General features: G+C 42.7%; 1 protein-coding gene across 1 annotated transcript in view; it reads right to left on the minus strand.

Annotated features, from left to right (window-relative positions):
• The window catches only part of LOC115467090 (condensin-2 complex subunit G2-like), a 100,140-nt gene that overhangs the window by 10,826 nt on the left and 76,524 nt on the right, over positions 1-12,790 (minus strand). The window contains exon 8 of the mRNA XM_030198818.1: positions 9,994-10,063. Within this exon, the coding sequence (XP_030054678.1) occupies positions 9,994-10,063 (70 nt within the window). The remainder of the gene's footprint in view (positions 1-9,993; positions 10,064-12,790) is intronic.

Raw genomic sequence — 12,790 nt, forward strand, 5'->3', positions numbered from 1 at the left:
AATCACCAACTACAACAGCCACTCTAACCCTTCTCGCCTGGGCAGATGTTCTAGTAGACATCTCTACGTGCGAGAGGATAGTACATCCCTGGCAGGCAGGTCCTGGCTACAGGAGTACTTGCTACTCCACAAGAGTGATGCTTTATTTCTTGGAGACCTCTCTCCTCCAAGGCAGCACAGAGGCAGCTAAACTGGAGATGGGACTTCTGTACAACGTCCTTGCAGGTCTCCTCTATGTACCTCTGTCTCCATCAGCTCCTCCAAGTCTGCTACTCTAGCCTCAAGAGAACGGACCTGTTCTCAGAGCTAGGAGCTCTTTGAATTGGGCACACACATATAACCGCTCACCAACTGGGAGATAATCATACATGTGACACTCAATGCAAAAGACTGGATAGCACCCCTCTCACTGCTAGACTGCTGTCTCGATCTCCTGAAGCGGTAAAAGACTTGCTGATGGTATGCAAGCAGGAGCTCTCAAGCATGGAAGAGAGTCAGATGGGATTCCAGGTCGAGCGTGTGGGAGGGGAAGTGAGAACTTCTGCTTCCATTGAATGCCGGGGGGGTGGGGGGTGGCAATACTATTAAAAAAGGGATTGGATTGGCACTTGCATAAAATGATTTAGGACCCTCAGGGGAGGTCTATTATGCTGATAAAGGAATTAGGGGGAAGAAAATATTTGTGATGTAGTGTATATGCCCCTACATGGGTTCTTCTCCTGGTAGTAGCTACAATACTCCAGTATGCTATCAGCTAATTATAGGGAGAGATTTCAATATCACTGTGGACCCCTCTTCGGGACTGTAAACTGCTACGGCCTCCGCTACTGGCCCACAAAAGGAAGGGTGTCAATTTTTTTTTTTTTTAATTGTAGCAGCTCAGCATGATGGACACGGAGAGCCTTGCACCCAACAGAATTCACTTATTATTAAAATGTGCACCAGGTACATGCCAGATTGAATTACAACTTGATCCAGGTGCTATGGTTTTCTGACCACCAGCACGTGGAGATACAGCCTGCATGAGTATCGAATAATGCAGCAGTTGCGATTAAACTGACAACCTTACTGGCGAGAGGACAAGCTTTGGAAATTTGACCTATCATTGTACCTGAATCCCAAATTTTGGCAATACTACATAGCCCAAAATAAGTCTGTATCCATTATACAATTACACTCTGGGAGGCAGTGAAGACAATCCCCAGGAGGGACATTACTGAGTATGTGGGTCAGGAGCGTGATCTCCGAGATCAGGAGCTGCTTACTTTGTCCACCCAGTTACAGGTGTTGCAAGGTAGACGTCAAGCCTCCTTGTCTCTAGAGGAACGGAAGGAAAACTCTCATATTTGGGCCCAAAATGACCAACTTTTGGCTCAGCGAGTGACCAATAGAACAATGTAAACAAGTAGCAACACAGTTAACAGTTGATGGATGCCAAATTGGAGATACTCAGCAATAGCAAAGGCTTTCCTGGATGTTTACAAGAAGTTATAAACACAAGAACCAACTGCAGATGGAGCACAAGAGTCAGACATTACCCAAGGTTACAGAGTTATAGAAGAATATTCTAGAGGTCCCTTTCTGGAAGGGGAAATCAGAGCTGCCATTAAAACCTTCCCTTTAGAAAAAGTGCCAAGGCCAGATGGTTATTGGGGGGGGGGGGGGGGGGTTGTTTTACAAATTGTTAGATTTGGTGGCACCTGTGTTATAGAAGATGTACCAGGAATGCCTGGAGGCGGGAAGTTTTGGTAGAGCGGAATAGGGGTCCCATGTGCTAATTTTTTCAAAGCCAAGGAAAGACTTGGAGCGAGTGGAGTCTAATTGACCCATATCCCTCATTAATCAAGATCTAAAAGTTGTTCACTGAAATACTGGCACTGATACTGAATAGAGTGCTCCCCAGCTTGATTCATGAGGACCAAATGGGGTTTATCCCAGGTAGGTATGCCTCAGTTAACATCATCAGGGCTATTAAGGCCCTGAGAAAAAATGGTACAAGCAGGGAGCTGTTGATCAGTTTAGATACAGAAAAGGCCTTTGGCCAGGTTGACGTCATATATACATTAGGTTTCAGAGCAGTATGGTCTGGGAAATACATTCTGTACATGGATACGAATACTTTACACCCTGCTAGAGGCTCAGTTAATTAGCGGAAAGCATATAGATGTGTTCCAAATGCAGAAGGGCACTCGGCAGGGTTTCCCCCTGTCCACTATTGTTTATTTTGACCTTGGAACCGATAATGCAAGAAATCCAGTCTCATCCTTATTTCTAGGGAATTAGGCTGGGGAACCATGAACAGCATAACCACATAAGAACATATATAAGAATAGCCAATGTGGGTCAGACCAATGGTCCATCTAGCCCAGTATCCTGCTTCCAACAGTGGCCAATCCAGGTCATTAGTACATGGAAAAACCCAATTAGTAGTAACATTCCATGCTACCAATCCCGGGGCAAGCAGTGGCTTCCCCATGTCCATCTTCAATAACAGACTATGCACTTTTCCTCCAGGAACTTGTCCAAACCTTTTTTTTAACCCAGATATGCTAACTGCTGTTATCACATTATATAACGTAGCTGCTATGTTAAAGTGGATGAAGGACAAAGTAGGTGTTTGTCCGGGAGGTTGGGGGGGAGGGGGAGGAGCTTACTGGCACATGGAATTGTATGACCTTGCTGCATGTACCTAAACGGGAGGGGACGATGCAAACTCATATCTTGCTGCGCTACCTCTGTAAAGCTTAGGGCTGGTGGTGAAGACATTGGCAGCTGTCCCCACATGTCCCCCATTTTGTCTCTGCAAGGTAATCCAGAGTTTGCACCAGGGTTGAGTGATTCCAGATGGGGAAAACGTTGGGAGATATTCTAGCTTTGTCAGAAGATAAATTTCCCATGTATACTGGACTCCAGTTACCACTGAGGTCTGAGAGCAGCTGGGGTCAGCCCCAGACACACCCGGCTACTCCTGTGAGCCTTCCAGAGTCACTTGAAAAGAAGCCCTAGAAGAAAATGGAGTCTCCATGTTTCCCAAAGCTAATTCTGTGCAGACACAGTGGAGGCTCTTCTGAGAAACATGATTTGCCCTGCAGCACATGCTGTGCCAAGACTCGGCTTCTCTGAGGCTACTGACATGGCAACGTGAGAGTGTCCTACAGCTGCTCTAGCATTTCAATGCAGGTGGTGCCTCCCCCACCCCCAAAAGCACTGACAGCTGCTGAAAGGCTCCACTCCCCAGGCCTGAAACAGCTTCAGACTTATTTAGTTCTCTCTCTCTCTCTTTTTTTTTTAATAAAACAGTTACATGTGTGTTTATGTGGCCAAATTGGCGCACCCAGCAGCCCAAACCTGAGAACTGCACAGTCACTCACCTACCTAATCTGACATTTGTAACCTGATTAATCCCTAGGAATAGGTCCAAAGTGACATACAGCCAATTTCATATTTAAAGTGATACAAAAAATGGTTTAAACCAATGCAATACACAATCCGCAAGTTTAAACTAACCAACCATTGGTCAAATGCTTACCAAATAGATAATTTTCAAGCTTTCCCAACAAGAAAACTAAAAAGAATGTTGTTTAATAGTCAACGACAAAAGGACGTTTTAATTTATTTTTTAAAGTGAATCCCTTTAAATGATGGAAAACCTAACTTTAATTGATCGAAAAAATTATGTCATACCTGGTAATTTTCATTCCTTTAGACGCAGCAGATGAATCCAGAGACTAGTGGGTTATGATCATGTACCAGCAAGTAGACATAGAAAGTGCAGAACTGAAGTGCCTTATGGGACGGAATGCTCCTTGGCCAGTTAGTACTTCTCATAACAAAGCAGAAGGAAACATCATTAGAACATTTCTCCTTCCCCACAGGAAAAGAAAAGTCCTAAACCGAAATTAAAACTTGATTGGAGTAACCCTCAAACAGAAACATGCAACAAGAACCAACAGAAAGAACCAACCGAGAACAAACAAAAAAAACAGTCAGGGAGGGCCTCTGGATTCATCTCCTGTGTCTAAAGGAAAGAAAATTATGAGATAAGACAACTTTTTGTTCCTTAGCGCCAGCAGTAGATGAATCCAGAGACTAGTGGGATGTAGGCTAGTGGGATGTAGCAAAGCAGTCCTTAAGTAAGGTGGGAACCTGAAGTTCCCGAAGAAAGCACCAAGGCCCCAAAGGTGGCATCTGAACGTGCAGAGACATCCAGAAGGTAAAGCCTGGAGAAATTATGGACCGACAACCACACTGCCACCCTACAAATTTCTTCCTAAAAAATATAGGCGTGCCACTGCCCAAGAAGTTGCAACCGCCTGAGTAGATTGTGCCCAAACACGGGCAGGCAGTGGTTTACTTGCCAGAAAATAAGCCGACGCAACAGTGTCCTTTACCTAGCAAGCAATAGTTGCCTTCGACACCGTCTCCCCTTTGCGAGGCCCCGAGATAAGGATAAACAAATTATCCAACCGACAAAACTATTTGGTTACCTCCAGATAACTTGAGGAGGACATGGCAGACATCCAGTAGATGCAGTGAAGGAAAATCCCAAGGGTACATCTCCTCTCGAAAGGTGGGAAGAAACAATGGTTGATTTAAAGGTGGCCACCACCTTAGGAAAAAAGGATGGGACCATGCATACCAGTCACCCAGTCGTGAGAAAAACAGAGAAAAGGTTTGTGACATAACACCACCTGCATTTCTGACTCCCGGCTTACCAAAGAGATTGTGAAGAGAAAAACTGCTTTGACAGTTGATCTTTTAAACAAGCCCGGAGCACTTGAGATTCCATTCTAGACACAGAGGCCACACCAGGATTTAAGACGATTAATTCCCTTCGAAAAACGAATTACATCAAGGCCGCTACCTGCATCCACAGAGAATTGTGCACCAGGCCTTTCACCAGGCAGTCTTGCAAAAAGGTTAAGATCTGGGGAGTGAAGCCTGAAAAGGAGAAACTGCTGGGTCTGCAGACCAGGCCTTGAAGAGCCACCACACACATGCATAAGCTGCAGAAAGAATGCTTTTTCTCCTAAAGAAGAGTAGCAATGACTTCCAAGGAATACCCTTTCTTCCTGAACTTCGCCTGCTCAATAGCCAGGCTGTAAGACCAAAGTGGGAGGGATCTTCACACTAGCTCCTGAATTGGTCCCTGAATCAGAAGGTCAGGACAGAGGGCAGCCGGAGGGACTCATCCACTTGCATCTAGATAAGGTTCGCACACCATAGTGGAATTGGCCAATCTGGAGCGACAAGAATCACTTGACCCACATGGCAAAGAATCCTCTTGAGTACCCTGTCTATCATAAGGCACAGAGGGAACACAGAGGACATCTTCTGGCGGAGATAGCGGGGCCCAAGACCCCACTCAGAAATGGAGCCGCAACGGCAGCTCATTGGGGCAGGGTCCACAGAAGGCAGAACTGCGTGTGACCAGGCTGCCGGTTCCAAACCGGGACTCAAAAGGGAACTGCCTGAGCACTGTCCAGATTTTTTTTAATAAATATATGTTATGCGGGTGTAAAAGCCTCCATATATCCACAAGTCCCAGTTAAGAAGCTACAAAATTAACCCCCCCGTTCTCCCTTTCCCTCCCTTAGCCTTCGGGGGTTCGCAGTCAAATGAGGGGTCAGGCACAATGTTAAAATCACCCTCCATCACTATTAGACAATTAGGAAAAGACACTACTTTGGCCACAAGTTCTGAAAAGAATTTGGGAGAGTAGACATTAGGCCCATATACACTGCACAAGAGCATGTGTTGTCCCCATAGTTCACCCATGACCAAGACATATCTGCCCTCCTTGTCCTGAACCACTTTATGGATGTTGAAAGGCAAATTTTCGTGTATTAGTATGGCCACTCCTCTTTGTCTAGAATTATAGGAAGAGTACCTTACCTCCCCCACCTAGCTCCTCCTTAATTTTGATTGTTCTATGGCAGATAGGTGAATTTCTTGGAGAAATGCTATGTCTGCCCCCTCTCTCCGCAGCCAAGAGAGCAACTTGGATCTTTTAACCAGAGAGTGCATACCATCTACATTGAGAGTAATTAGCTTCAAATTAACCATAGTCATAGGATTTGCTGTCATTAACATAGGTATAGTTGCTGCTCACCTCGCCGGTCTCCCAGCCAAACCAGCGAGTGTCTTCGTTCTTCCCATCTAGCAAACAGACTGTCACGGTTGTGCTTACTTTCATGCCTTGCCCCCCCTGCATCGAATTCAAAAGCCTCTCTTCCATATTCAGCCTATATTCCCTATCCCTCCCAACATTAGTTCCCCCATCCCTCCCTTCCCCCTCCCCCACCCTCAATTCAGTCACCATCCACATCCCTCTCCACGCTGTACTTCCATCCCCCCTCCCCCTCCGTCCCATCCACTTCCTTCCCTCCTTGTCCAGGTCCCCTATCCTTCTCCTACCCAAAACCCGCAAAAAGAGATGCCCCCCTGGAGTCCACTTCCTTAAATAAGGTAATGTGTCAATGATTTACCCAATAAACCTAATAAATCTGTTATTTACATAACTAGAACCCATTCTCGCTTCAACTTTAAATTCTAACCCGATAATAAAGGTTCAATACCAACAGAAGCAAACCTGAAATCCACACATTCTTTCCCTGCCACTTATGTCTCCCTCCTGCTACAGTCTCCAACTTACGAGCAGAGCCCAATTCAACTAAATAACATGTCCAGCTGACCTGAGTTCAAATTTCTTCCGATCGCTTAATGCGTCGCTTCTTATTGCTTGCAGATAAGGCACCCGACCTCCACCTGTGAAACGTCTTGATTTGGTCACGGGCTTGTATTGATTTTCTCCAGCAGCGCCTTCGCCTCTCCCAGCTCACTGATGTAGGTCACCTGATTCTCATACCACACTCGCAGCTTCGCTGGATAAAGAAGGGCGAACTTAATTCCCTTTTTGTGCAGTTAAGTGCACGTGGGCACCATAGTTTTACATAGCATTGCCACTCTCGCTGAATAGTCATGAAGATGAGCAGCCGGTGGCCCTCGTAATTCAGTGATGTCTTCAAGCGGTAAGCCCTTAATAACATCTCTTTTGCCTGCCAATTGGTAAAGTGGGCGATTACCGTTCTGGACCTGGCACTCTGCTCGCTTCGCACCCAATCCGATGCGCCCTATCGCAACATATATTGTTCCTGCCATTTTCGATACCCAGCTGATTGGGTAGCCAAGAGTCAAAAAAATTATATAAGTTCCTGTCCAACACCGCCTCGGGGAGACCAACGACTCTCAAGTTATTCCTCCTTGCACGGTTCTGTTGCTCTTCCAGACGGTCCCTTAAATCTCCCGTTTCTTTTTGAAGGGCTGAAATCTGGGCCACCATTTGCCTTGCGTCGTCTTCTCCCGAAGCTACCCTCTTCTTTACTTTGGCTATGCAGCTAGCGTGCACATCAAATTTGCCGTTAATTTCATCAACAGCTGTTTGTAGCTTTCCGAGCCTATTTTCCAGGGCCTCCGACACTGATCGCGTTATTTCTGCGATCCATTCACCTGCTTGCGGCTCACGCTCGTTCCACGCATGCTGCGGTGGGCCATGCTTTTCGAGTTTTTCGCTGCTCTCTGGGATTTTGTGGGCATACCGCGCTCTCTCTATGCCTTATCCAATTCTGGTCCCTGCCTCTTAAGAAAGCTTTCAACACCCTCAGGAATCAGGTCCATCCAGTAAATCTGGCTTTTTAAGCTGAAATTAGCAGATCTCCAGAGGAGCCACTCTTCCCCACGTCCTCTCAGGCAGCAGGCATCACGTGACCCCAAACGGGATGAGTGAAAAACATAATAAAAAAACATTGGTCCATATTATCCTTACTTAACTTCAAAGAAAATCCATTATTTGCGTATACAAGAGCTAAAAATACGGGAGAATTGCTGCAACAACAGTCTAGGTACAGTGACAGGCAAATAAGTCCAGGTGAAGGAGGGTATAGACCATGCCCCAGATGTGTTTACTGCAAATACATATGGCAGACTAATGCAGTGCCGCACCCTAGGACGGGGAAACCATACTGGATTACGACTAACACTGACTGCGAGTCATCCCAAGTAGTATATGGCATAACATGTCTATGAAATGGTGTATAGGATACATGACCAGGAAGATCAAACGGAGAATAGCTGAGCATATCAGTAATCTGCGAATAAAAAAGAAAGAAGTCCCCTTAGTGGAGCATTGGGATGGCATGAATCATGATCTACAGGATTTAAAATATGTAACACTAACTCAAATAAAGCTACCTCATAGAGGAGATATTGCTAAAGTATTGAAGCGCAAAGAACAAAAGCTAATTTTTCAATGGGATACGGTAATACCACATGGCCTGAACTGGGCGATTGAGTGGCTACATGAATAGTTGAAAGGGAGGAACGTCATAAAAGCCGTCTATAAAAGCAAAGCGCATGCGCTAGCGTTTTTGACCAGGTAGTCTTGAGTAGGAGCGATGTTCCACGCCAGGTATGCTAAGAATATAGAACATTAAGAAATTTAGATTGTAATGACAGAAGGAAAGAATTAAGCTCACTATTGAGATAATATACATGAATATGAAAGCAGAAGCTCAATAAATAACAGGGGATTGCATAAGAAAAGCATACATTTATATTTTAGATACCATCTTGAGTAGGAGCGATGTTCCACGCCCGATACCATCAGTTCTCCTGATGACGTGAAAAACTAGCGAAACACAGCTTGTGTTGAGAACAGAGCGTGAATTAAGAGAACAGAGGAAGATTGAATGAAAGATAATTTTATTGAGAGTTTCCATGAGAACAATATTACTCCGGAGGCACGACCACATCTCCATCTCCATTTGCACGAAGGAAGACCAGCCCTAAGATAAGTGCACTTGTCAATAAGATGTTTAAAGTGATTTGGGTGATTATATACAACATTGAACAAAGAAAAATATAAACTAGTGATAACGTAAGGAGGCAGGGAGGGCTGCAGTGCTGTGATGTTGGTTACAATATATTGCTAAGAGCAACCTAGCCGGAGTAATATGTGATTACTGAGCACAGTTATATTATTAATAACATTAGAATACACATTAGGTAGAAGTTCACTATAACAGCATAATAAAAAAAATTTAAAAAGGAGGTATAATGTTTCTTTCAAAATTAATATGAGAGTAAATGTGAAACCAAAAAGACTAGCTAACCCAGAAAAAGATAAGATCTATATTTTGGCGCCAAGTTATAAAATTGCCCCCTATGTAAGTTACACGGGTATTTACAGAATAACTCTTAAGATAAAATTTTGGCATCTAAATGATAGCACCCATCTTATATAATTACTCCATAATAGCCCAATTTCAAAAATGTACATATAGAGCAAAACTGTAATAGGTTTTTTTAAGCTTATTGTACATCTAAAATGTTAAAAAACAAAACAAAAAACACTGAATTAAGGAAAATTACCCATTAATCATGAGTTAAAGCCTCAGCCAAATGACAAATTTATGAAACCTACGCATGTCTCGAGTTGATACAAAAGCCATTAGGGAAAACATTTTAAAAAGTGCATGTATTCCCAATGGGAAATGGAAAACATATGCATAGATTTTGCATTTTATATCACTAAGGGACCTGTTTACTAAGCCACACTATAGGCGCACAAACGTTTTAGCATGCGCCAACACTAGAGACACCATTAACACATGCTAAAAAGTTAGTGCGCCTACAGCGCTGCTTAGTAAACAGGGACCTTAGTGTATATTATTTGTATGTACTATGTGTGCATAATGATTACGTATATGGATTCTGTACACCGAATAAAATATTAAGTGTGTTATAAGCTCTGTTTCCCGGCCATCCACACATGCAAACAGCAGTTTTCTGAAATTATCATTTACTTGTGTAGCTGCTATTTGCATGTGCAGATGCTTCTAAAATGACCTCCAGAATGTGTCATTTCCTAAGCCTTAAACAGATTTCAATAAAGCATTTGCTGAAACTACAAGCAAAATAAAATAGAGTATGTACCTCCAAAATACCTCCAGAAGCCTTCTTCCAAGCCCGGAAATACATTTCTGCAATGTTTACCATTAGGGATCTGATGGTGCAAATTAGAAAATAAAATACAAACTTGTGAATACAAGCTACCAAGGAATACATTTAGTACTTGGAATGAAGAAGCTTTTATTGGTTTCTAACATTCTATTGTTTTCAGAACGAGGTGGATCATGCAGAGGGGAGAGAGGAGACCTAAGCATGCACATGTTATCTAAATGAGAGAATCAGGAAACCTCACTATTTGGCAAAAACAATAGCTTTCAACAGCCAATCTTTAAACATTTTCTTTCAAATTTTAAGATATTCTGAAACTTTTAGTTTACATGGGTGGGGAAGAGTAAACTTTAAAGAAGTTTGTTTTCTTTCAAAATGTAAATATTTTTTTTTACTATTGACTTTCTTTTGGGACTGATGGATATTGGTTCTCAGACAATAAAGTATAATCAAACAGGAATTCAGAAGGCTTCCTCCTTCATATTCTCCATCTCTTTCCAATCTTCCCCAGTCTGAGCAACATTCCCAAGAAAGACTACTTGACCCAGTATATTGTTTATAATGTGTATTCCAGGGAGGAACAGTTTACACAAGGACTACAATAAAGTAACAATTCAATATAAAATAAAGCTGTCATTGGTCTACTCCTTGGTATCTTACCAGTTACTTGTTTGCCTGGATTTATGAATGATGGAAACAGGATGTTGGCATCTAGTGCAGCTAGATTTGAAAGGGATCTGAACAAACACTTAAATATCATAAACCATTATTAGCAAGTAGATTTGGGAAAGCCACTGCTGATCCTGGAAAGTGAGTTGCTAGGAGTGGAGATATTTTGTGGGATCTATTAAGTATTTCATAATGAACTAGATTGGCTACTATAGGAGACAGGATTGCTTGGCCTGACCCAACATTGTTCATTTTATGCTCTTATGATTAACAATATTGTAGTGAAAAGATGAATTTTCCAGCATATGAATTACAAGAATATTTCATGAAGTGTATTTCCATAGGTTTGGCCAGCAGGTGGTGCATGTTTATGTTAAACAATGTTACGGAGAAATGACTTCCCTCTTTAGTTAACACAGAGAAGAAGTAAACCTGCAGTGATGGCTAGGCTAGCTACTGTTTAAAAAAATGTTGTTCTGGGCTCTGATTGACCCAGGAGCTCAAATTCAGCTAGGATGTACTGGCTTTTTCTGGACTCTGATTGGCCCAGGAGCTCAAATTTAGCTAGGATGTACTGAGTTTTTCTCCAGTCTTAGCCAGGGAGAAGAGAGAGAAAGATCTCTTTCCTGAGCCCTGTGAACAGTTATATTTGATAACCTGTGAGCAGCTATATGTCCTGAACTCCCCAGGTACTATTTAGAAAGTAAACAAATGTTTAGTGTTATAATTGATCCACATTTTAGTTACCTGTTGTTGTTTGCGGATTGCACCTTTTCTGTTCATTGTTCTAATTTTTCATGATAACAAACATTATCAAGTGCTTTAAACATTAATCAATGTAGGATCCAACTCCTCAATAATGCACTCCTCCAATCATCATTGCACTAAGTCCATCCTGCCTACCATATAACTCTTAATATAATGCAATGTCTCATGACAATAAACAGCTTAACAAATTCAATTATCTGCAGGAATGGTGATCCCGTGCTGTATCTTCCTGTTTTGATTTTCAGTATGTTTGTTTTCAGTTAAGTTCTCCTGATGATGCCAAATGAGGAGAAACATGGATACTGCATAGAGGACAACACTGGGAATCCATACCTAAAGGAGAAAGCAAAAAATAAATTTTCTGCACATAGGATTATTGGGACATATTTTTTAGATCACGTGGGATCCTTTGAATGTGAACTTTTGCACTGGAAGATATAGCTCGGGAGCACCATTCCTGCAGATAAGTGAATTTGTTGAACTGTTTATTGTTATGAAACACTGCATTATATTAAGAGTTACGTGGTAGGCAGTGTGTGTACTTAGTGAAATGAAGGTTGGAGGAGTGCATTATTGAGGAGTTGGATCCTACATTGATTAATGTTTAATGCATTTGAACTGAGCACTATATATATATATATATATAGTTTTGTTATTTTGTTACATATTTAGGTTTTTGTTAATATTGAAAGTAGTATTATTGGAAAACTGGACTAGTTTGTTACCCCACATATATATAGGTCAGTTAAAATTTAATGCCAAGAAGTTCAGAGTGATGCACTTCGGGTGCAGAAATCCAAGCGAGATATACCAGATAGGAGGGGAGACATTGTTAATCTTGGCTTGGAGAGGGACCTTGGGGCGATGGTGTCTGAGGATCTGAATCTGATGGTGAAAAAACAATGCAAGAAGGAACTGGACGAAATCAGAAGGATGCTAGACTGCATAGAGAGGGGTATAACCAGGAGAAGAAAGGAGGTGTTGATGCCCCTCTACAAGGCTGAAAGGGGACAGTCTCAGGAATAATGTCAGGAAGTATTTTTTCTCAGATAGGGTGGTAGATATCTGGAATGCCCTCCTGCGGGAGGTGGTGGAAATGAAAATCGTAATGGAATTCAAAACTGCATGGGATAAACACAAAGCAATCCTGTTTAGAAGGAATGGATGCAAAGAAGCTTAGCGGAGATTCAAAAGCAACCCTGGTAATTGGAAAGCAAAGCCAATACTGGGCAAACCTTTCCAGTCTGTGCTCTGATTGCGGCTGGACAGAGTCAGCTTCGGAAGTTAGACAACAAAGCCAGTACTGGGCAGTCTTCTACGGCCTGTGCCCTGATCG

This window comes from Microcaecilia unicolor, chromosome 1 (genome assembly GCF_901765095.1).
Source record: "Microcaecilia unicolor chromosome 1, aMicUni1.1, whole genome shotgun sequence".
In the NCBI taxonomy this organism is placed as follows: Eukaryota; Metazoa; Chordata; class Amphibia; order Gymnophiona; family Siphonopidae; genus Microcaecilia; species Microcaecilia unicolor.